Consider the following 26,304-nt stretch of genomic DNA (forward strand, 5'->3'; position numbering starts at 1 on the left):
AGAGGTGAGTTGACAGACATTCAGAGTTTAACTCATGTAATGTCACACAATTAGTGTGAGGATGCTTTTAGAAACTACCAGATATGGTCTCGATCTCTTGACCTGGCCAACATGGTGAAACCCCGTCTCTACTAAAAATACAAAAATTAGCTGGACATGGTGGTGCACACCTGTAGTCCCAGCTATTCAGGAGGCTGAGGCAGGAGAATCACTTGAACCCAGGTGGCAGAGGTTGCAATGAGCTGAGATTGCATCACTGCATTCTAGCCTAGTGACAGAGTGAGACTCTGTCTCAAAAAAAAAAAAAAAAAAAAAAAGAAAAGAAACTACCAGATACAGGATTGCCAAAGCATACAATGTGGTGGCTGCTGCAGAGAAGGGTTTGTATTTGTTTAACTGAGAAAAAAATTAGAGAATTTGGGATAAGACTGAGAATTCAGACCTTAATGGGGTGGCTTGATCAAAATGGAGTTTTAGAAAAATTCGTGTGGAGGTAGTCAGAAGGATGGTCTGGAAGTCATAGAGATGAAGCCAGGGAGGACAATTAGGTCACTGTAGAAGTGCTGGTGTCAGCCAAGAAAGCTCTGAACTGAGATAGAGTTATTGGGTGAGGAAAGGAAGGGGCAAATGCCTGGGGTGATAAACTAGCTCCAGAAACCTGCTGCTTTCCTATTCCAGGTCCCTAAAATTCTTAAAGCATGTGATATCTAGGATGTGGCTTCATTGCCCTACAGCTGTTCTGTCCAGTACAATAGCCACTAGCTGTGTGTGGCTATTTATATTAAAATTAAACAAAATTAAACATTTGATTTTTCAGTCACACTAATCACATTTTAAGTGCTCAACAGCCACTGCGGCTAGTGGCTCCTGTACAGGACAGCACAGATCTAGGACATTTCTGTCATCACGGAGATTTCTGTGTTAGCACTGGCCTAGATATTCCAGGCCCCACAGTGAGACAACATATGAATGTGCTTTGGTAGGCTCTCATCTTTGGCTCTTTCTTTTCCATTCTCATACTTACAGAATCTCTCGCATGGCAGACAGTTTGGCCTGAACGTCATCAAGAACAGTGTGGAGCCAGGTATCTTCCCACGTCTCCCTCCTTACATCCATAGTTCTTAGATGGCTAAGAACTCTGCCTGCCTTGATATTGTGCAGACCAGTGATGGCCTGGGACATGAAACCTTAGTGTGGTGGGGGAGAGGAATGGATGGCAATGGCCTTGAAGGGATTTCCTCTGGCTAACCCCAAGATGAAAAGAATTTGAAAACAATGTCTGAGCAATGGAAGAGGAACTGCTTGGTTTTAACACTTTGGCAGTCTGTAATTTAATTGGTGTTGAGTTGTGAGAATGTATTACATAATTTAAGTCTTAGTATCTCAGAATTGAAATGAATAGATGAGCTCTCTGACACATTTTTCCATTCTCCCCTGCCAAATGTTCACCCAGTTTATGCTTATTTATCGGCAAGGAGCTCCCTGCCTTCAGTCTTGGTTCTTTCTGAAATGTCTTGCTAAGAACGAAATATACTTTCCCTGTACCTTCCTCCTACCAATGGTAGTTCTTTCCCTTGAGGCCACATGGCGTAACTCCAAGCTCTCTTTGGTATGAAAGCCCTTCAAACGTTTAACACTGCTCTCATGCCTCATCTGGGCCATCCTAGGTCCAGACTCAAAAGCCCATTCTTTCTACCTCAGCCCAGACTTACAGGTTTGCCTTTTCAGGGCATGTCATGTAAATGGAATTGTACGGGATGCATTCCTGTTTTGCCTGGCTTCTGTCACTCAGCACAATGGTTTTGATTTTTATCCATGTTACAGGATGTATCAATAGGTCATTCCTTCTTAATGCTGAGTAGTTTTTCAATTCTAAGGATATACCACCTTTTGTTTTTCTATTCATCAGCTGATGATTTGGGTTGTTTCTACTTTCTGGTTATTATGAATAATGGTTATGAACATTCACATATAACTTTTTATGTGGACATATATTTTCATTTCTGTCAGATAGATTCCCAGGAGTGGAATTGCTGGTTCCCTGTGACACTTTTGAACATTTTATGGAATACTCCTCAGAATGTAGGTTTAGAAACAATGTTCTAACCTAATTTGGTCTAGTTTCACTACAGGCTCACATGTCTTTGATGGATGGTATCATCGCTCCAGGGGCAGCGAAAAAGACCTCTGAAATTTTACTTCTTTGTGTTTCAAATCTCTGTTTGTTACCTCTTCCACTTTGCTCCCATGTCTGGGAGAGGGAAGTCTTGGCAGTACCACTATCTTTTGTTTGCCATAAAGAGAGAAGCATTAACACATTGATCACCACAAAAGCCTGAAATAACTCTTAACTCTTATTATCGTCTTAATATTCGATGAAAAATATTTCATGCTTACTGTAGTATTAAAATTAGAATACTATATTTTTTGTGAAGCTCACTTTATAATAGATCACTAAACAGATGCTGAACAGATTTATTCAATGCATTTTTGCTAGATACATACCCTGACTTTCGCCTTCATGTCTTTGATCAGTTTCTTCCTTTCTAATTTCTTCTTTTGTTTTAGTTTCCACTTTTCAATTTGGGCAGGAAGGAGGCGATCAAAAATATCTTGATCATCAACTTGTATAAAAACAGCTGCATCTGGGAAAAATCCATGATCTCCCAAAAACTGGGCCTCTTCTGGATATCGTGGGAAACCATCTAATATAAAACCTGTGGAACTGGTGGAAATTTTCACAATTTACTTTATTTCATTAAAATATTGTAATGGATATGTTCATTGATTTGACTGTAATGATCATTATACAAGGTATATTAAATCATCATGTACACCTTGAATATATACATTCTTTACTTGTCAATTAAATATTTTAAAAGAAAAAATAAAGTAAAAAAAGTATTGATAAATATCAACTTTCTGTATGTAATGAATAGTTTAAAAATTTACTCTACTATCTTTTATTTCTTTTAATATTTCTAGTTGTATACGTGACATTTCTTTTTCAAAATATATCAAATTGGATTAAAATTACAATATTTCATACATATATTTATAATATAAAATTGTAGTCAATCAGTTTACAGACACTTACTATTAACTGAAAGTTTACTAGAAGTTGTGAGAAGACCATAGGAAAAGAGAAAATAAGTTCTCTGTTTGGGAGGGTTGCCCAGCCTAATGAATGTGGTATTCTTTATTTAAAGAGTACACCTGGCCAGCCAAATTGTAGTGGGAGCCCTCACCTTTGGCAGTTTTTCTTCTAACAGTGCTTCCTTTCATGAGACAACTCGTACCCACCTCCCTGGGTCTCCTTATAACTGATGACAATTGTTAATGTATGTATCCTGGTTCCTATGGGCAAGATGATTATATTCAAATGGGATTGTCAAACTTGCCCAAGTGTGATGAGACTTTAAGAATCAGGAAAATATGCCATTGCACTCCAGCCTGGGAAACAAGGGTGAAACTCCTTCTCAAAAAAAAAAAAAAAAAAAAAAAAATCAGGAAAATAACTGGAATGTTAATACATTTTAATTAGAGAGCACTTATAAAACAACCAAGCTTTGAAAACTTGGCTTTGTTTAATTGAGAGAGTCAATACTGGTCCCCGTTTGAGTGAGAATTTGTTTCTCCTGCTTATCTGAAATTTGGTTTGTTTTTAATATTTATATTTAAATATATATTTTCTTCTTAATACAAATAGGACTTTCATGAACATTTGACAGTTTCAGCCTTCAAAGTTGTTAATTCAAAAATGAATTTTCCTTTCTTAATAAGGAGGCAAATTTCCATATATTGGCCATAATATATATATATTTTTAATTATACTTTATGTTCTAGGGTACATGTGCACAACATGCAGGTTTGTTACATATGTATACATGTGCCATGTCATGTTGGTGTGCTGCACCCATTAACTCGTCATTTACATTAGGTATATCTCCTAATACTATCCCTCCCCCACTCCCCACCCCACAACAGGCCCCAATGTGTGATACTCCCCTTCCTGTGTCCAAATGTTCTCATTGTTCAATTCCCATCTATGAGTGAGAACATGCGGTGTTTGGTTATTTGTCCTCACGATAGTTTGCTGAGAATGATGGTTTCCAGCTTCATCCATGTCCCTACAAAGGACATGAACTCATCCTTTTTAATGGCTGCATAGTATTCCATGGTGTATATGTGCCACATTTTATTAATCCAGTCTATCATTGATGGACATTTGGGTTGGTTCCAAGTCTTTGCTATTGCGAATAGGGCCGCAATAAACATACGTGTGCATGTGTCATTATAGCAGCATGATTTATAATCCTTTGGGTATATACCCAGTAATGGGATGGCTGGGTCAAATGGTATTTCTAGTTCTAGATCCCTGAGGAATCGCCACACTGTCTTCCATAATGGTTGAACTAGTTTACAGTCTCACCAACAGTGTAAAAGTGTTCCTATTTCTCCACATCCTCTCCAGCACTTGTTGTTTCCTGACTTTTTAATGATCACCATTCTAACTGGTGTGAGATGGTAACTCATTGTCGTTTTGATCTGCATTTCTCTGACGGCCAGTGATGATGAGCATTTTTCCATGTGTTTTTTGGCTGCATAAATGTCTTCTTTTGAGAAGTGTCTCTTCATATCCTTTGCCCACTTTTTGATGGGGTTGTTTGCTTTTTTCTTGTAAATTTGTTTGAGTTCTTTGTAGATTCTGGATATTAGCCCTTTGTCAGATGAGTAGATTGGAAAATTTTTCTCCCATTCTGTAGGTTGCCTGTTCACTCTGATGGTAGTTTCTTTTGCTGTCAGAAGTTCTTTACTTTAATTAGATCCCATTTGTCAATTTTGGCTTTTGTTGCCATTGCTTTTGGTGTTTTAGACATGAAGTCCTTGCCCATGCCTCTGTCCTGAATGGTATTGCCTAGGTTTTCTTCTAGGGTTTTTATGGTTGTAGGTCTAACATTTAAGTCTTTAATCCATCTTGAATTAATTTTTGTATAAGGTGTAAGGAAGGGATCTAGTTTCAGCTTTCTACATATGGCTAGCCAGTTTTCCCAGCACCATTTGTTGAATAGGGAATCCTTTCCCCATTTCTTGTTTTTGTCAGATTTGTCAAAGATCAGATAGTTGTAGATGTGTGGTATTATTTCTGAGGGCTCTGTTCTGTTCCACTGGTCTATATCTCTGTTTGGGTACCAGTACCATGCTGTTTTGGTTACTGTAGCCTTGTAGTATAGTTTGAAGTCATGTAGGGTGATGCCTCCAGCTTTGTTCTTTTGGCTTAGGATTGTCTTGGCAATGCGGGCTCTTTTTTGGTTCCATATGAACTTTAAAGTAGTTTTTTCCAATTCTGTGAAGAAAGTCATTGGTAGCTTGATGGGGATGGCAATGAATCTATAAATTACCTTGGGCAGTATGGCCATTTTCACGATATTGATTCTTCCTATCCATGAGCATGGAATGTTCTTCCATTTGTTTGTATCCTCTTTTATTTCCTTGAGCAGTGGTTTGTAGTTCTCCTTGAAGAGGTCCTTCACATCCCTTGTAAGTTGGATTCCTAGGTATTTTATTCTGTTCAAAGCAATTGTGAATGGGAGTTCACTCATGATTTGGCTCTCTGTTTGTCTGTTATTGGTGTATAAGAATGCTAGTGATTTTTGCACATTGATTTTGTATCCTGAGTCTTTGCTGAAGTTGCTTATCAGCTTAAGGAGATTTTGGGCTGAGATGATGGGGTTTTCTAAATATACAATCATGTCATCTGCAAACAGGGACAATTTGACTTCCTCTTTTCCTAATTGAATACCATTTATTTCTTTCTCCTGCCTGATTTCCCTGGCCAGAACTTCCAACACTATGTTGAATAGGAGTGGTGAGAGAGGGCATCCCTGTCTTGTGCCAGTTTTCAAAGGGAATGCTTCCAGTTTTTGCCCATTCAGTATGATATTGGCTGTGGGTTTGTCATAGATAGCTCTTATTATTTTTGAGATACGTCCCATCAATACCTAATTTATTTAGAGTGTTTAGCATGAAGGGCTGTTGAATTTTGTGAAAGGCCTTTTCTGCATCTATTGAGATAACCATGTGGTTTTTGTCTTTGGTTCTGCGTATATACTGGATTGTGTTTATTGATTTGCGTATGTTGAACCAGCCTTGCATCGCAGGGATGAAGCCCACTTGATCATGGTGGATAAGCTTTTTGATGTGCTGTTGGATTCTGTTTGCCAGTATTTTACTGAGGATTTTTGCATCAATGTTCATCAGGGATATTGGTCTAAAATTCTCTTTTTTTGTTATGTCTCTGCCAGCCTTTGGTATCAGGATGATGCTGGCCTCATAAAATGAGTTAGGGAGGATTCTCTCTTTTTCTATTGTTTGGAATAGTTTCAGAAGGATTGGTACCAGCTCCTCCTTGTACCTCTGGTAGAATTCGGCTGTGAATCCGTCTGGTCCTGGACTTTTTTTGGTTGGTAGGCTATTAATTATTGTCTCAATTTCAGAGCCTGTTATTGGGCTATTCAGGGATTCAACTTCTTCCTGGTTTAGTCTTGTGAGGGTCTATCTGTCCAGGAATTTATCCATTTATTCTAGATTTTCTAGTTTATTTGCGTAGAGGTGTTTATAGTATTCTCTGATAGTAGTTTGCATTTCTGTGGGATTGGTGGTGATATCCCCTTTATCATTTTTTATTGCATCTATTTGATTATTCTCTCTTTTCTTCTTCATTAGTCTTGCTAGCAGTCTATCAATTTTGTTGATCTTTTCAAAAAAAGCAGCTCTTGGATTCATTGATTTTTTGAAGGGTTTTTTGTGTCTCTATCTCCTTCATGTTCTGCCCTGATCTTAGTTATTTCTTGCCTTCTGCTAGCTTTTGAATGTGTTTGCTCTTGCTTCTCTATTTCTTTTAATTGTGATGTTAGAGTGTCAGTTTTAGATCTTGCCTGCTTTCTCTTGTGGGCATCTAGTGCTATAAATTTCCCTCTACACACTGCTTTAAATGTGTCACAGAGATTCTGGTATGTTGTGTCTTTGTTCTTATTGGTTTCAAAGAACATCTTTATTTCTGCTTTCATTTTGTTACGTACCCAGTAGTCATTCAGGAGCAGGTTGTTCAGTTTCCATGTAGTTGAGCGGTTTTGAGTGAGTTTCTTATTCCTGAGTTCTAGTTTGATTGCATTGTGGTCTGAGAGACAGTTTGTTATAATTTCTGTTCTTTTACATTTGCTGAGGAGTGCTTTACTTCCAACTATGTGGTCAGTTTTGGAATAAGTGTGACATGGTGCTGAGAAGAATGTATATTCTGTTGATTTGGGGTGGAGAGTTCTGTAGATGTCTATTAGGTCTGCTTGGTGTAGAGCTGAGTTCAGTTCCTGAATATCCCTGTGAATTTTCTGTCTTGTTGATCTGTCTAATGTTGATAGTGGGGTGTTAAAGTCTCCCATTATTACCGTGTGGGAGTCTAAGTCTCTTTGTAGGTCTCTAAGGACTTGCTTTATGAATCTGGGTGCTCCTGTATTGGGTGCATATATATTTAGGATAGTTAGCTCTTCTTGTTGAATTGATCCCTTTACCATTATGTAATGGCCTTCTTTGTCTCTTTTGATCTTTGTTGGTTTAAAATCTGTTTTATCAGAGACTAGGATTGCAACCCCTGCCTTTTTTTACTTTCCATTTGCTTGGTGGATCTTCCTCCATCCCTTTATTTTGAGCCTATGTGTGTCTCTGCATGTGAGATGGGTCTCCTGAATACAGCACACTGATGGGTCTTGACTCTTTATCCAATTTGCCAGTCTGTGTCTTTTAATTGGAGCATTTAGCCCATTTACATTTAAGGTTAATATTGTTATGTGTGACTTTGATCCTGTCATTATGATATTAGCTGGTTATTTTGCTCGTTAGTTGATGCAGTTTCTTCCTAGCATCGATGATCTTTACAATTTGGCATGTTTTGCAGTGGCTGGTACTGGTTGTTCCTTTCCATGTATAGTGCTTCCTTCAGGAGCTCTTGTAGGGCAGGCCTGGTGGTGACAAAATCTCTCGGCATTTGCTTGTCCTTAAAGGATTTTATTTCTCCTTCACTTATGAAGCTTAGTTTGGCTGGATATGAAATTCTGGATTGAAATTTCTTTTCTTTAAGAATGTTGGATATTGGCTCCCACTCTCTTCTGGCTTGTAGAGTTTCTGCTGAGAGATCCACTGTTAGTCTGATGGGCTTCCCTTTGTGGGTAACCCAACCTTTCTCTCTGGCTGCCCTTAACATTTTTTCCTTCATTTCAACTTTGGTGAATCTGACAATTATGTGTCTTGGAGTTGCTCTTCTCAAGGAGTATCTTTGTGGCGTTCTCTGTATTTTCTGAATTTGAATGTTGGCCTGCCTTGCTAGGTTAGGGAAGTTCTCCTGGATAATATCCTGCAGAGTGTTTTCCAACTTGGTTCCATTCTCCCTGTCACTTTCAGGTACACCAATCAGACGTAGATTTGGTCTTTTCACATAGTCCCATATTTCTTGGAGGCTTTGTTCATTTCTTTTTACTCTTTTTTCTCTAATCTTCTCTTCTCGCTTCATTTCATTCATTTCATCTTCAATCACTGATACCCTTTCTTCCAGTTGATTGAATTGGCTATTGAAGCTTGTGCATTCTTCACCTAGTTCTTGTGCCATGGTTTTCAGCTCCATCAGGTCCTTTAAGGACTTCTCTACACTGGTTATTCTAGTTAGCCATTCATCTAATCTTTTTTCAAGGTTTTCAGCTTCTTTGCTATGGGTTCAAACTTCCTCCTTTAGCTCAGAGAAGTTTGATCATCTCAAGTCCTCTTCTCTCAACTTGTCAAAGTCATTCTCTGTCCAGCTTTGTTCCATTGCTGGCGAGGAGCTGCGTTCCTTTGGAGGAGGAGAGGCGCTCTGATTTTTAGAATTTTCAGCTTTTCTGCTCTGTTTTTTCCCCATCTTTGTGGTTTTATCTACCTTTGGTCTTTGATGATGGTGACGTACAGATGGGGTTTTGGTGTGGATGTCCTTTCTGTTTGTTAGTTTTCCTTTTAACAGTTAGGACCGTCAGCTGTAGGTCTGTTGGAGTTTGCTGGGGGTCCACTCCAGACACTGTTTGCCTGGGTATCAGCAGCGGAGGCTGCAGTACAGTGAATACTGCTGAACAGTAAATGTTGCTGCCTGATTGTTCCTCTGGAAACTTCGTCTCAGAGGGGTAACTGGCCATGTGAGGTGTCATACTGCCCCTACTGGGGGGTGCCTCCCAGTTAGGGTACTCAGGGGTCAGGGACCCACTTGAGGAGGCAGTCTGTCCATTCTCAGATCTCAAACTCTGTGCTGGGAGAACCACTACTCTCTTCAAAGCTGTCAGACAGGGACATTTAATTCTGCAGAGGTTTCTGCTGCCTTTTGTTTGGCTATGCCCTGCACCCAGAGGTGGAGTCTACAGATGCAGGCAGGCGTCCTTGAGCTATGGAGTGCTCCACCCATTTAGAGTTTCCTGGCCACTTTGTTTACCTACTGCAGCCTCAGCAATGGTGGGTGCCCCTCCCCCAGCCTTGCTGCCATGTTGCAATTCGATCTCAGACTGCTGTGCTAGCAATGAGCGAGGCTCTGTGGGCGTGGGACCCTCTGAGTCAGGCACAGGATATAAGCTCCTGGTGTGCTGTTTGCTAAGACCATTAGAAAAGCGCAGTATTAGGGTGGGAGTGACCCGATTTTCCAGGTGCCATCTGTCACAGCTTCCCTTGGCTAGGAAAGGGAATTCCCTGACCCCTTGCACTTCCCCGGTGAGGCGATGACTTGCCCTGCTTTGGCTCATGCTCAGTGGACTGCACCCACTGTCCTGCACCCACTGTCTGACAAGCCCCATTGTGATGAACCTGGTACCTCAGTTGGAAATTCAGAAATCACTTGTCTTCTCCGTCGCTCACACTGGGAGCTGTAGACTTGAGCTGTTTCCATGTTTTTTTCTTTAGAGGTGCCTTCAGTCTGGTCTCTCTGGCAGGGTCAATTTCATTCCTACTGTTCCTGCTGTCATTTCTTTGTCAATGACTTCCAAATCTTTACCTCTATACCCAACCTCTCTTCTGAGTTTTGATTCCAAATTTTCAAAAAGTTGTGGAGTTTCTCCATCCGAATGCCCTTCTGGAATTATACGCACATTATACTGTCAAAAATCATACTGTTAGCCTTCCAAACTGCTCTTCCTTCTGACCCACTAGTACTCATGTGCTACCTGTTAGAGACCTTTGGCCCTCTCCCCTGGCTCCCTCTTCCTTCTTACATTTAACAGCTAAGTCCTGGCATGTCCTCCTCACACTTCTATTTCTGTCATTCTCCCTTAGTTCAAGCCCCTTAGTATATCTCTCCAGGACTAATGCAATAACCTTTTCAAAATGTGTTATTTTCTCCTTGATTATAAAAGCAATGTCACACTATAGAAAAATGGAAAAAATAGAGAAAGGCTTTAATAAAAAGGCAAAAATTATCCATAATCCCATATCTCAGAGGTTATTAAAAATTTGTTTTATTTCTTTCCAGTTGGTTCTTCATGTGTGCATCCTCTATTATATTATAGTTTTACATCTTTTTAACTTTATGTAATAACATTTCTTATGCTATTACACATTATTCATTATAATAACTTTTTTGTTTTTGAGATGGAGTTTCACTATTGTTGCCCAGGCTGGAGTGCAATGGCACTATCTCGGCTCACCGCAACCTCTGTCTCCCGGGTTCAAGTGATTCTCCTGCCTAAGCCTCCTGAGTAGCTGGGATTACAGGCATGCGCCACCACACCCAGCTAATCTTGTATTTTTAGTAGAGACAGAGTTTCTCCATGTTGGTCAGGCTGGTCTCGAACCCTCAACCTCAGGTGATCCGCCCACCTCGGCCTCCCAAAGTGCTGGAATTACAGGCGTGAGCCACTGCACCCGGCCCTACAATAAATTTTAATGGTGCATAATATTTAGCTATTTTGTTTAGGTTTTTACAGTTTTACCACAAATGCACTTTAGAATAACCTGAGGGTACTGAAAAATATCCCAGGCTCACACTCCTAGAGATTCAAATTCAATTATTTTGGTGTGGGGTCCTGGCATCAGTATTTTTAAAGACCCTACAGATGTTTTTAATGTGTACCTCAAGTGAAAAATCACCAGCTTACATGAATATAAAGGAGAAAATTCTTAAATGTATGTTAAACTGCATTTTTAACTTTTAAGAATAAAACAAATAAAAGCAAATAAATGTACAATTCTATATAAATTAAGATACCGTATTGGTTCCTTAAGCCACCACTCAGAAAGAATTACTTCAAGAATTTCAGGAGGCAAGGGCTCATTTTCCATTAGACTTGACTTGATTACTTCTTCTTCTTCTGTAAGTTGTACTTCTGGAAGCTAAAAACAAAAATCAGAAAACAAAACAAGTTTTAAAACTCTATGCTAATAATTGCATGTTCTCACTCACATGTGAAAGTTAAAGAAGAGGACCTTATGGAGGTGGAGAGTAGAATGAAAGTTACCAGAAGCAGGGAAGGGTGTGTGGTAGGGATAGAGGACATGAAGAGAGGCAGGATAATGGGTACAAACATACAGTTAGATAGAAGATGTAAGTTCTAATGTTCAATAGCACAGAGGGAAACTATAGTTAATAACAATGTATTGTATATTTCAGGATAACTAGAAGAGAGGGCTTGAAATGCTCCCAACACATAGCAATGATAAGTGCTCAAGGTGATGGATATCATAAATACCCTGACTTGATCCTTATACATTCTATGTGTGTAACAAAATATCACAGGTACCCCATAAATATGTACAAATACCAATTTAGAAAACCCCATAATCTATATTCATAAACAATATGGTATTACGTAGCTGATTAGAATGAGACCTGTTATTTTCTCTGAGGTCTTTTTTTGTAGTGTTGCTTATAAACATTTAAAAATTTGAGCTATTTTCTATAAACCAATTATTTAATGTGGCTAGAAATATAGGTTGTACAAAAGTAATTGCGGTTTTTGCTTTAAAAGTAATGGCAAAAACACAACCACTTTTGCACCAACCTATAGTAAATAATATTTACTACAGCTAAGATAAATTATAAGTAATAATATGATTGATTTTCATACATGGCCTTGGGGTCATATCTCATTACTTTTTGCTAAACCTTTTTCAATTTATCACACACACACCTATAAGGCTTAACTGATTTTTGTTATTTATATTATAATTTTACAGTATTATCTCTCCAACCTAGATCCTCATTATGGGATAAGCCAAACAGGCAGCCATCTGAAATACAAACTAGAAGAGGATTATAATATAATAACAAATAGAAAGCATTGTGATAATTAACTGAGGTCAATTCTCTCTAAAGTAGGATCACCCTTGAATGGATAGTAAAAAACAACAGTTCTCACAAAAATGAAACATTTTTGTTGAGTACTTTTATCATCCAAAATTCTAAAACTGAATAGCTAAGGTATGATAAACTGCTGCTTACCAGGAAGTAGGATTAATTTTATCATCTAAAAATAAAATCCCTTAATTGCTTTCTGACAAGTTATTCAGAAAACAATAAAAGAAAACCAAACAAAAAACTGTAGACAAGCAGGACATATTTGTTGCACTTTAAAATCTAGACTTGTTAAATTAAAAAATCTGGATTGACATACTTTTTCTTTTTTTGAGATGGAGTCTTGCTCTGTTGCCCAGTTTGGAGCGCAGCAGTGCGATCTTGACTCACTGCAACCTCTGCCTCCCGGGTTCGAGTGATTTTCCTGCCTTAGCCTACTGAGTAGCTGGCATTACAGGCATGTGTCACCACGCCTGGCTACTTTTTGTAATTTTAGTAGAGATGGGGTTTCACCATGTTGGCCAGGCTGGTCTCGAACTCCTGACCTCAAGTGATCTGCCTGCCTCAACTTCCCAAAGTGCTGGGATTACAGGTGTGAGCGACCGTGCCTGTCCCGATATACATTTTTTAAATTAATAAGATATCAGTTTCTCCTGAACACTACTAAATATAGCTGAAAAACATTTAAAGAATATGTCTGAAGGCCAGGCACAGGTGGCTCACGCCTGTAATCCCAGCACTTTGGGAGGCCAAGGTGAGTGGATCACTTGAGGTCTGGAGTTTGAGACCAACGTGGGCAACATGATGAAATCCCATCTATACAAAAAATACAAAAATTACCCTGGCATGGTGGTGCATGCCTGCAGTCCCAGCTACTTAGGAGGCTGAGGTGAGAGGATCGCTTGAGCCCAGGAGTCAGAGGTTGCAGTGAGCCGAGATCATACCACTGCACTCTGGCCTGGGCAAGAGAGGGAGATGCTGTCTCAAAAAGAAAAAAGAATATGTCTGATCAGGTACTTCATTACCTACGAGAACACCATATGTCACTCACTATCCAACCCTGCTTCAACTTTGAGTGTTACACATAACTGCATTTGGATCATTTGAGAACAAATGGCTTATCTATATCAGAAATGGTTAAAATGTGAGTTAGAATGAAGAACTTTCATTGTATAACTCCAGATAGAAGCCATGTAAGAGGTTAATACGGTTTGGATGTGTTTCCCCGCCCAAATCTCATGTGGAATTGCAATCCCCAATGCTGGAGGTGGGGTCTGGTGAGAGGTGATTGGATCATGGGGGCAGTTTCTCATGAACGGTTCAGCACCATTACCCCCTTGGTACTGTCATGACTGTAGTGAGTGAGTGCTCATGAGATCCAGTGGTTTAAAAGTGTGTGGCACCTCCCACCTCACTCTCTCTTTCTCCTGCCCTGGCCATGTGATGTGTCTGCTCTCCCTTCACCTTCTGCCATGACTGTAAGTTTTCTAAGGCCTCTCCAGAAGCCAAGCAGATGCCACTATGCTTCCTGCACCGCCTGAAGAATTGCGAGCCAGTTAAACCTATTTTCTTTAAAAATTACCCAATCTCGGTATTTCTTTATAGCAATGAGAGAACAGATTAATACAGTACAAACTTTCTGGTAAGGCATAATTAGAAATTAATATTTTGAGATCTCCACTAAGGCTGGGGCAGATTTTTATGCTATTTGATAGAAATCAGAGAACACAATAATGGAAAAGTTTATTGTCTAAGTCAGATATACCAAATATCATACTTCCAAATAAATGCTATAAAACAGCCTTGTCAAGGAAAATTTTTCTGAATTTTTTTGGAGTCATATAAAACTCAGTACTTTATATTCTAGAAGAGCTGGAAGATTTGTATTTGGCATATGATGAACATGACTCTTTAAATGACTTTTATGGGCTAATTATTTTCTCTTCTTAGAAACTTTATAGAGTTTTATACTACCACTTCCCCAGAGTAACACCAGTAAGCACAGCTGTCTGCATAGATTAGTACTGCCAGGCACAGTGGCTCATGCCTGTAATCCCAGCACTTTGGGAGGCCAAGGTGGGTAAATGGCTTGAGCCCAGGAATTTGAGACCAGCCTGGGCAACATGGCAAGACCCCCATCTCTACAAAAAATACCAAAACTAGCTGGGCATGGTGGTGCACACCTGTAGTCCCAGCTACTTGGGAGGCCAAGTGATATGGTTTGACTGTGACCTCACCCAAATCTCATCTTGAATTCCCACATGTTATGGGAGGGACACAGTGGGAAGTAATTGAATCATGGGGGCAGGCCTTTCCCATGCTGTTCTTGTGATAGTGAATAAGTCTCACAAAATCTGATGGTTTTATAATGGGGAGTTTCCCTGCACAAGCTCTCTCTTTGCCTGCTGCCATCCACGTAAGATGTGATTTGCTCCTCCTTGCCTTCTGCCATGACTGTGAAGCCTCCCCAGCCACATGGAACTAACTGTAAGTCCATTAAATGTCTTTCTTTTGTAAATTGCCTGGTCTCGGTATGTCTTTGCCAGCTGTGTGAAAATGGACTAATACACCAAGGCAGGAGGATCACCTGAGCCCAGGGAAGTTGAGGCTTTGGTGAGCTGTGATTGTGCCACTGCCCTCCTGTCTGGGTGACAGATGGAGACCCTGTCTCAAAAACAACAACAATAACAACAGCAAAAACAAAATAAACAAAAAACAAAAAACAAAAGAGATTACTACCTGCTTTTTTGTATTTTCTTCCTCAACTTTGACATTGGCCTGAATTGCAAGCTCTTCAAGTTCTTGTTTGGCAGCTTGTTCGTCCTCAGAATCTTCCTCAAATTCAGATCCCACTTTCTTTTCAGTTTTCAGTAGTAGTTTTTCTTGAAGAACTTCTTCAAACTGAATGTGAAAAATGTTTAATTTTTCTGCCAACTGTCTTCCACACATAGTTTTGCCAGAGCCCTGGGGGCCAACAAGGCATATTCTTAATGGAGGAGCCTGTCACAGGGGGTGGGTCAGGGAGGGGTGGGATAAAGGGAGAGTGAAGGAAAAGCAGTTTTGAGTAATTTAGAACACATAAGACTTATTAACTGCCCTCCCTAAGATGGGGTAGGAATGATCACATCATGAACTCAAGGATGCTTAGACATTAGGATTTCAATTAACATAATTAGTTCCATCAACACTGGTCCTCAGGGAGCACCAACAACCATACATGATTATCTCGGTATCATATGCCAAAAGGCATTTAATAAAATAGAGTTTACTTATTTTTGTTTTTGACAAAAGTTTTAGTTAATACAGAATGGAAAGATACTTTCTTAGCATAATAAATCTATCAAACAGAAAGCCCACTAATAAGAAAAATTTAGAGGCTTCTCCATTTATTCCAGTAATCTCAGGACTCACATTGTATGGATCATCCACGGGATGCTGAAACTGTCAAGAACAATGGTGAGTACTGGAATGAAGCAGCAGCTAAGTCTTCTGTGATTGTGAGGAAATACTAAGAAATTGGTAGGTGACAGCAGCAAGGAGGAATGGGGCTTGTTGATATATCTGAGTAAGATAAGCCTCAAAGGGGCTGGAGTTTTTGCAAGGGGAAGGAGAAAAACTAGAATGACATGAAATTATATAGCTGCAGGCTCACACCATACTTTTAAATCACATTTTAAACCTCTCCGTGATAAAACTACCAGATTAACACCTCACTCATCCACCAGTTAAACGTCTGGCAACTAGGGCTGTCTGGTGCTCAGACTGTATTCAGGTACCTTGTGGTAGGGAAGGGAAATGTTTCTGGAAAACCCAGTTCATTTTATGCTTTGCAAAATTATGGAAATACAGTCAGGATTTCAGGATCTTATCCATATGGATTTGTGTAAAACAAGGCAATAGATCACAAACAGCAAACCAGACTAAGCGGAAATTACAGCTGGAAACAACAACAACAGAAAAGGGTAAGTGGCCACAGTCCTTAAATGACCCCCAACACCAGTGGATTGCGGCTTCTTTGTGAGGGCACAACCATCCACATACTTCAGTAGTCTCATGGGCACTATATAAAAAATTGAGGTTCATGAAAATGGCCCAAATTATACAGAAGAGCTTAGATTGTGTTCCGTGTGTTCATTTTAAGAAGGCATTGATATTATCAAAAGTAATAAGGCAATATATTGTGATGTATATATCTTGCTCCAGTAATCCTATCCCAGGGAGCTATAGCATAGCACAGTAGTAATTCAAGAAAGCCAAAACACTTATAGCCAACTCATTTTCTACAAAAGCACCAAATACATGGAAGAAAGGATGGTCTCTTTAATATATGGTGCTGTGAAAGCTGGATATTCATATGCAGAAGAATGAAACTAGATCCTCATCTTTCACCATATACAGAAATCAACTCAAAATGGATTAAAGACCTAAATGGAAGACCTGAATATATAAAACTGCTAGAAGAAAACATTGGGGAAATGCTACAGGACATTGGTCTGGGCAAAGATTTTTCCAGGTAAAACCTCAAAAACAGACAATAAAAGCAAAAATAGACACATTGGATTACATTAACCTAAAAAAACCTCTGTATCACAAAGAAAATAACATAGTAAAGAGACAACCTACAGAATAGGAGATAAGATTTGCAAAGTATCCATCCAACAAGGGATTAATAACCAGAATATATAAGGAACTCAAACAGCTCAGTAGCAAAAAAAAAAAAAAAAAAACCAAATATTCTGATTTAACAATGGGGAAAAAAGACCTGAACAGACATTTCTCAAAAGAACACATACAAATGGACAACAGGTATATGAAAAAATGCTCAACATCGCTAATCATCAGGGACATGCAAATCAAAACCACAGTGAGATATCATCTCACCTCAATTAGAATGGCTATTATCAAAAAGACAAAAAAAATAGCAAATACTGATGAGGATGTGAAGAAAGGGGAACACTTGTACACTGTTGTGGAAATGTAAAGTAGAAAAGCCATTATGGAAACAGTATGGAATTTTCTCAAAAATTTAAAAATATGAGGGGTCTTCAAAAAGTTGACGGAAAATGCATATTATGACAAAACTATGCATGGATTAACTTTTTTTTTTTGCACCAAATAAACTCATATGAACTTTTTATAACATGTCTGAACAGGATCTAGTTTGAGGCACTAAGAAAGATAAGACATCAATTTGAAAACAGCCCCTATCAGAGCAACATGAGTTCTGCTAAAATTGAAGTAGGAATAAACATCAAATTTATGCTGAAGCTTGAGAAGAAGAATGGTGAAATCACTGATGCTTTAGGAAAGTTTTGGGGACAATGCCCCAAAGAGATCAGCAGTTTCCAAATGGACAATTTGTTTGAAAAAAGGACAAGACAATGTTGAAGATGAAGCCTGCAGTAACAGACCATCCACTTAAATTTGTGAGGAAAAAATTTATCTTGTTTGTGGCCTAATTGACAAGGACTGATGATTAACAGCAGAAACAATAGCCAACACACCTAGACATCTAGGTTGGCTCAGTGTACAATTTTTCTGACTGAAAAATTAAAGTTGAAAAAAGTTTCTACTCTATGATTGCCAAAACTGTTGCACCCAGATCATCTGCTGACAAAAACAGAGCTTTTGATGGAAATTTTAAACACATGGGATCAGAATCTTGAAGCACTTGTTTGAAGAACTGTAGAGGAGATGAAACATGGCTTTATCAGTATGATCCTGAAGACAAAGCACAATCAAAGCAATGGCTACCAAGAGGTGGCAGTGGTCCAGTCAAAGCAAAGGTGGACTGGTCAAGCACAAAGATCATGGCAACAGCTTTATTTTTTTGAGAATCAATGCATTTTCCTTGTTGAGCTTCTGGAGGGCCAAAGAGCAATAACATCTGCTTATGATGAGAGTGCTTTGAGAAAGTCAGCCAAAGCTGTAACAGAAAAATGTCCAGGGAAGATTCACCAAAGTGTCCCTCTCCACTATAAAATGACTATTGTATAGCTATGGTAACAATAGCCACTCAACCAATTTTAAATTGGTTTAATTGATCAGGGTAAACTCACTTCAGGGAATACATTTTTGCAATCCAACCAACCAGTGTCAGCCCTCACTCTCGAAACTCAACCAATCAGGATGGACTTACCCCTATAACAATTCTCTTGAGTGTGAACCAGTCAACAGCAGCGTCACTAGAGTAATCTCACTTCCATAGATGTCAACCCACTTATGCCTCTGAAAGTTCACCAATCCCTGAATTCCACACTTCTCCAAATACCTGTAAAAGACCATCATCCTGCTCTGCTCTGAGAGACTAACCAGAATGACTGGCCTCACTATAGTAAGGAATTAATCCACCTGTGGGGTTTGTTTGTGTTTGTGTTTTATTTTTATTTCAGCTAAAAAGGCAGATATTAAGTGCTGGTTTGACACAAGTCATTACTAAAGAAATCAAAATAGATAATTATTTTATGTTATATTCCAAAAAGTTGTTCTTTGAACTTAGATATTTTCTTTATATTGTAATATCAGATTGGGGATTTCACCCTTAAGTAAATTGATGGTGATTGGTAATCAGTCCCGAAAAAATCCTGTGGGAGCAATCATTAAGATAGCAATACTGTCTCACCTTCAATGGCTCTTCATGAGCCACATAGTCCTCAGGATGCTCCAAAAACTTTTCTTTAGCCTCAGCACTTGAAAAGTAGTAGATCTTTTCTCGATACTTGGCTGCTTCTTCTGTGTTTCCTGGTTGCAGGATGAAGTTTTCTTTGAGGACCACCGGACAAAAGTGTTTTGTGTCTCCCAAATGCCTCTTTCTCTCCTTCATTTTATCTTCACCCTAGAAACGTTATTCAAAGTTTGGAGAACATTAAATTAAAAAAGTATTTTGAGGCAGAGAATTTTTTAAAATGCTTTTTGAATAATATTTAATCTGTAGCAAATTGAAAACTATCCACAAAAAGCCAGTCCTTATATTATTTTAATTAATTAAAAATCAGTTTCTCATACATTACTCCAAGTGCACATTCTAAGTTTCTTTATTTTCATGAGGAAAATAAAGCAGCACTGAGAATGAAGGTGCCCTCATTCCTCTACCAACATAGATGTAATGAAAAACTCCGGGATGTGCTGATGCTGTGCATTGTGAGGTCAGTTTCTAAAACAGAATTATTCCCTAAAAGTAAAAGCTGAGTCAAGGTCACAACTTCTTACCCATGGCAAATTAAATGAGAGATGCCTCAGGATTTACTTTGGTATTAAGTGGATATATGATCAAATAATAATTTGGAAATATCCTATTTAGCTCAATTGAAAGTGTAAAATGTATTTTCATTTATGATAAAGAAAATATGTGCAAAGTCCATTAAGGATTCTTTCAATTTATTTAAAGCAAGGGAAATACACTTAAAAAATGTTTTTTATGATATAAAATACACGCTTACTGTAAAAATATTCAAAACACATCACAGTGTATAAAAAGTGAAAATCTCTTTTCACCTTTTCTCTTCCAGTACTATGTTAGCATTCTTAATAGTTTTATCTCCCAGACTCATTAAAAAAATCTTACCAATATGCCTATAAAAATAGATATATATTTCGGCACAAATATAGTATTTTTAAAAATACAAAGGGAATACTTTACATACTTATATACATCATACTTCTTTCCACAAAACAAGATACAACAAACTTTCTATAAAGGTGCAAAAATGAGACTAACCTTTCCTTTTACTATTCTTACTTGATATTTATATCAGAATATGCAAGCCTTGGCTGGGTGCGGGGGCTCATGCCTGTAATCCCAGCACTTTGGGAGGCCGAGGCAGGGTGGATCACATGAGGTCAGGAGTTCGAGACCAGCCTGGCCAACATGGTGAAACCCCTTCTCTACTGAAAATATAAAAATTAGCCAGGCATGGTGGCACGTGCCTGTAATCCCAGCTATTCAGGAGGCTGAGGCAGGAGAATCACTTGAGTCCGAGAGGTGGAGGCTGCAGTGAGCCGAGATGGCACACCACTCCAGCCAGGGTGACAGAGTGAGACTCCATCTCAAAAAAAAAAAAAAAAAAAAATGCAAGCTTCAAAATGAGCTGGAAAATAATGATTTTTTTCCTATGATGTTCAAAAAATACAGGGACTTATCTATCAATGAAGGTGTATGTAAGAAATGACCTATAAAGCCTCCCCCACCTATTATTTTGGTTTAGCTTTTATCTTTCTTCCTAAACCCATATTTTAGTAATTGATTTTTTTGGGGGTAAAATCCTTTCAAGTCCTTATAATTTTTTTTCAGTTTTTTCTTTATTTCTTCCAAAAAAAAGGGGGTACATGTGCAGAACATGCAGGTTTGTTACATAGGTACACATGTGCCATGGTGGTTTGCTGCAACTATTGACCCATCCTCTACGTTCCTTCCTCTTACCCCCCAACAGGCCCTAGTGTATGTTATTCCCCTCTTGGTGTCCATGTGTTTTCAGTGTTCAACTCCCACTTATAAGTGAGAACATGTGATTTTGGTTTTCTGTTCCTGTGTTACTTTGCTGAGGATGATGACTTCCAGCTCCATTCATGTCCCTGCAAAGGACATGATCTCATTCTTTTTTATGGCTGCGTAGCATCCCATGGTGTATATGTACCACATTTTCTTTATCCAGTCTATCATTGATGGGCATTTGGGTTGGTTCCATGTCTTTCCTATTGTAAATAGTGCGGCAATAAACATATGTGTGCTTGTGTCTTTATGGTACAATGGTTTATATTCCTGTGGGTATATACCCAGTAATGGGATTGCTGGGTCAAATGGTATTTTGGTTCTAGATCCTTGAGGAATCGCCACACTGTGTTTCAAATAATTGAGCTAATTTGCACTCCCACCAACAGTGTAAAAGCATTCCTATTTCTCCACAACCTCACCAGCACCTATTATTTCCTGACTTTTTAATAATTGCCATTTTGGCTGGCGTGAGATGGTATCTCAGTGTGGTTTTGATTTGCATTTCTCTGATGATCAGTGATGTTGAGCTTTTTTCATATGTTTGCTGCCCACATAAATGTCTTCTTTTGAGAAGTGTCTGTTCATATATTTTAACTACTTTTTGATAGGGTTGTTTTTTTCTTGTTTAATATTGTTTAAGTTCAACATAAATTCTGAATATTAGACTTTTGTCAGATGGGTAGATTACAAAAATTTTCTCCCATTCTTCAGGTTGCCTGTTCACTCTGATGATAGTTTCTTTTGCTGTGCAGAAGCTCTTTAGTTTAATTAGATCCCATTTGTCAATTTTGGCTTTTGTTGCAATTGCTTTTGGCGTTTTTGTCATGAAGTCTTTGCCCATGCCTATGTCCTGAATGGTATTGCCTAGGTTTTCTTCTACAGTTTTTTATGCTTTTGGGTTATACATTTAAGTCTTTAATCCATCTTGAGTTAATTTTTGTATAAAGTGTAAGGAAAGGGTCCAGTTTCAGTTTTCTGCATACGGCTAGCCAGTTTTCCCAGCACCATTTACTGAATAGGAGATCCTTTCTTCATTGCTTGTTTTTGTCAGGTTTGTTGAAGATCAGATGATTGTAGATGTATGGTATTATTTCTGAGGTCTCTGTTCTGTTCCATTGATCTATATGTCTGTTTTGGTACCAGTACCATGCTGTTTTGGTTACTGTAGCCTTGCAGCAAGCTTGAAGTCAGGTAGCGTGATGCCTCTAGCTTTATTCTTTTTGCTTAGAATTGTCTTGGCTATACAGGATCTTCTTTGATTCCATATGAAATTAAAGATAGTTTTTTCTAATTCCGTGAAAATGTCAATGGTAGTTTGATGGGAATAGCATTGAGTCTATAAATTACTTTGGGTAGTATGGCCATTTTCATGATATTGATTCTTCCTATCCATGAGGATGGAAAGTTTTTCCATTTGTTTGTGTCTTCTCTTATTTCCTTGAGCAGTGGTTTGTAGTTCTCCTTGAAGAGGTCCTTCATATCCCTTGTTAGCTGTATTCCTAGGTATTTTATTCTCTTTGTAGTGATTATGAACGGAAGTTCATTCATGATTTGGCTCTCTGCTTGCCTATTGTTGGTGTAAAGGAATGCCTGTGATTTATGAACACTGATTTTTGTATCCTGAGACTTTGCTGAAGTTGCTTATCAGTTCAAGAAGTTTTTGGGCTGAAATAATGGGGTATTCTAGATATAAAATCATGTCATCTGCAAGCAGAGACAACTTGACTTCCTCTCTTCCTATTTGAATACCCTTTATTTCTTTATCTTGCCTGATTGTCCTGGCCAGAATTTCCAATACTATGTGGAATGGGAGTGGTGAGAGAAGGTATCCTTGTCTTGCACTGGTTTTCAAAGGGAACACTTCCAGCTCTTGCCCATTCAATATGATATTCACTGTGGCTTTGTCATAAATAGCTCTTATTATTTTGAGATATGTTCCATCAATACCTAGTTTATTGAGAGTTTTTAACATGAAGCGATGTTAAATTTTATCAAAGGCCTTTTCTGCATCTATTAAGATAATCATGTGGTTTTTGTCTTTTGTTCTGTTTATGTGATGGATTATGTTTATTGACTTGTGTATGTTGAACCAGCCTTGCACCCCAGGGATGAAGCCGACTTGATCACGGTGGATAAGTTTTTTGATGCACTGCTGGATTCTGTTTGACAGTATCTTATTGAGGATTTTTGAATTGGTGTTCATCAGGGATATTGGCTGAAGCTTTCTTTTTTTGTTGTGTCTCTGCCAGGTTTTGGTATCAGGCTGATGCTTCATAAAATGAATTAGGGAGGAGTCCCTCCTTTTCAGTTGTTTGGAATAGTTTCAGAAGTAATGGTACCAGCTCCTCTTTGTATTTCTGGTATAATTCAGCTGTGAATCCATCTGATCCTGGGCTTTTTATGGTTGGTAGGCTATTAATTATCTCTTCAATTTCAGAACTTGTTATTGGTCTACTCAGGGATTCAACTTCTTCCTGATTCAGTCTTGGGAGGGTGTATGTGTCCAGGAATTTATTCATTTCTTCTAGATTTTCTAGTTTATTTGCATAGAGGTGTTAATATTCCCTGATGGCAGTTTGTATTTCTTTTCTTTTTTTTTTTTGAGACGGAGTCTCATTCTGTAGCCCAAGATGGAGTGCAATGGTGTGATCTCTGCTCACTGCAACCTCCGCCTCCCAGGCTCAAGCTATTCTCCTGTCTCAGCCTCTCGAGTAGCTGGGATTACAGACGTGCACCACCACGCCCAGATAATTTTTGTATTTTTAGTACAGACAAGGTTTCGCTATGTTAGCCAGGCTGGTCTCGAACTCCTGACCTCAGATGATCTGCCCGCCTTGGCCTCCCAAAGTGCTGGGAGTGCAGGTGTGAGCCACCGCACCCAGCCCAGCAGTTTGTATTTCTGTGGGGTCAGTGGTGATATCCCCTTTATCATTTGTTATTGTGTCTATTTGATTCCTCTCTCTCAATAGTCTAGCTAGTGATCTATCTATTTTGTTAATTTTTTAAAAAACCAGCTCCTGGATTCATTGATATTTTGGAAGGTTTTTTTGTGTCCCTATCTCCTTCAATTCTTCTCTTATCTTAGTTATTTCTTGTCTTCTGCTAGCTTTTGGATTAGTTTGCTCATGCTTCTCTAGCTCTCTTCATTGTGATGTTAGGGTGTCGATTTGAGATCTTTCTAGCTTTCTGATGTGGGTATTTAGTGCTATAAATTTCCCTCTTAACACTGCTTTAGCTGTGTCCCAGAGATTCTGGTACACTGTCTCTTTGTTCTCATTGGTTTCAAAGAACTTCTTGATTTCTGCCTTATTTCATTATTTATCCAGCAATCATTCAGGAGCAGGTTGTTCAATTTCCATGAAATTGTGTGATTTTGAGTGAGTCTCTTAATCCTGAGTCCTAATTTGCTTACACTGTGGTCTGAGAGACTGTTTGTTATGATTTCAGTTCTTTTGCATTTGCTGAGGAGTGTTTTACTTCCAATTATGTGTTTGATTTTAAAATAAGTGCCATGTGGCACTGAGAAGAATATATATTCTATTGATTTGGGGTATCAAGTTCTGTAGGTGTCAACTAGGTCCATTTGATCCAGAGTTGAGTTCAAGTCCTGAATATCCTCATTAATTTTCTGTCTCAATGATCTAATACTGACAATGGGGTGTTAAAGTCTCCCACTGTTATTGTGTGGGATTCTAAGTCTCTTTGTAGGTCTCTAAGAACTTGTTTTATGAATCTGGCTGCTCTCGTATTGGGTGCATATATGTTCAGAATAGTTAGTTCTTCTTGTTGAATTGTTCCCTTTACCATTATATAGTCCCCTTCTTTGTCTTTTTTGATCTTTAATGGTTTCAAGTCTGTTTGGTCAGAGACTAAGATTGTGACCCCTGCTTTTTTTGGCTTTCCATTTGTTTGGTAAATTTTCCTCCATCCCTTTATTTTGAGCCTGTGTGTATCTTTGCATGTGAGATGAGTCTCTTAAAGACAGCATACCAATAGATCGTGGCTCTTTATCTAGCTTGCCATTCTGTACATTTGAATTGGGGCATTTAGCCCATTTACATTTAAGGTTAGTATAGATATGTGTGACTCTGATCCTATCATCATGATGCTGTTTGCTTATTTTGCACACTAGTTGATGCAGTTTCTTTGTAGTGTCATTGGCCTTTATATTTTGGTGTATTTTTGCAGTGGCTGGTACCAGTTTTTCCTTTCCAGTACATATCTAGTGCTTCTTTCAGGAGCTCTTGCAGGGCAGGCCTGGTGGTAATGAAATCCCTCAGCATTTGCTTGTCTGGAAAGGATTTTATTTCTCCTTTGCTTATGAAGCTTAGTTTGGCTGGATATGAAATTCTGGGTTGAAAATTCTTTAAGAATGTTGAATATTGGCCCCCAGTCTCTTATGGTTTGTAAAGTTTCTGCTGAGAGGTCCACTGTTAGTCTGAAGGGCTTCCCTTTGTATGTTACCTGACCTTTCTCTCTGGCTGCTCTTAACAGTTTTTCCTTCATTTCAACCTTGGAGAATCTGATGATTATGTGTTTTGGGGTTGATCTCATGGAGTATCTTAACGGTGTTCTCTGTATTTCCTGAAATTGAATGTTGGCCTGTTTCGTTAGATTGAGGAAGTTCTCCTGGATAATATCCTGAAGTGTGTTTTCCAGCTTGTTTCCATTCTCCCTGTCTCCTTCTGGTACTCTAATCAATTGTAGGTTTGGTCTTTTTATGAAGTCCCATATTTCTTGGAGGCTTTGTTCATTCATTTTCATTCTTTTTTCTCTATTGTTGTCTGCATGTCTTATTTCAGTAAGGTGTTCTTCAAACTCCAATATCCTTTCTTCTGCTTGGTCAATTCAACCGTTGACACTTGTGTATGCTTCACAAAATTCTCATGCTGTGTTTTTCAGCTCCATCAGGTCATTTATGCTCCTCTCTAAACTGATTATTCTAGTTAGCAATTGCTCTAACCTTTTATCAAGGTTAACATGCTCCTTTAACTCATCTTAATTTTTTATTACCTATCTTCTGATGCCTACTTCTGTCAACTCATCCATCTGATCCTCCGTCCAGTTCTGTGCCCTTGGTGGAGAAACATTGCAATCATTTGGAGGAGAAGATGCACTCTGACCTTTTGGGTTTTCAGCATTTTTTCATTGATTCTTTCTATCTTCGTGAGTTTGTCAAGTTTCGGTCTTTGAGGCTGCTGACCCTTGGATGGGGTTTTTGTGGGGGCCTTTTTGTTGTTGTTGATGCTGTTGTTGTCACTTTCTACTTGTTTGTTTTTCTTTCAATAGTCAGGTCGCTCTTCTGTAGGGCTGCTGCAGTTTGCTGGGGGTTCACGTCAGACACTACTCATCTGATTTGCCCCCGTGCCTGAAGATGTTACTTGAGAGGGCTAGAGAGCAGCAAAGATGGGTGCCTGCTCCTTCTTCTGGGACTTTTGACCTTGAGGAACACCAACCTGATGCC

At 38.8% G+C, this 26,304-nt stretch overlaps 1 protein-coding gene across 4 annotated transcripts in view; it reads right to left on the reverse strand.

Moving 5' to 3' along the window:
* AK9 (adenylate kinase 9) overlaps positions 1-26,304 on the reverse strand; it is a 206,821-nt gene that overhangs the window by 37,980 nt on the left and 142,537 nt on the right. For all 4 annotated transcript variants that reach the window (XM_063724946.1, XM_024248833.3, XM_054557985.2 and 1 more), the window contains 4 exons: positions 18,972-19,184; positions 15,089-15,349; positions 11,264-11,388; positions 2,506-2,725 (listed from right to left, as the gene is read on the reverse strand). In XM_063724946.1, coding sequence (XP_063581016.1) covers positions 2,506-2,725; positions 11,264-11,388; positions 15,089-15,349; positions 18,972-19,184 — 819 coding nt within the window. The remainder of the gene's footprint in view (positions 1-2,505; positions 2,726-11,263; positions 11,389-15,088; positions 15,350-18,971; positions 19,185-26,304) is intronic.

This window comes from Pongo abelii, chromosome 5 (genome assembly GCF_028885655.2).
Source record: "Pongo abelii isolate AG06213 chromosome 5, NHGRI_mPonAbe1-v2.0_pri, whole genome shotgun sequence".
NCBI classification, from domain to species: Eukaryota; Metazoa; Chordata; class Mammalia; order Primates; family Hominidae; genus Pongo; species Pongo abelii.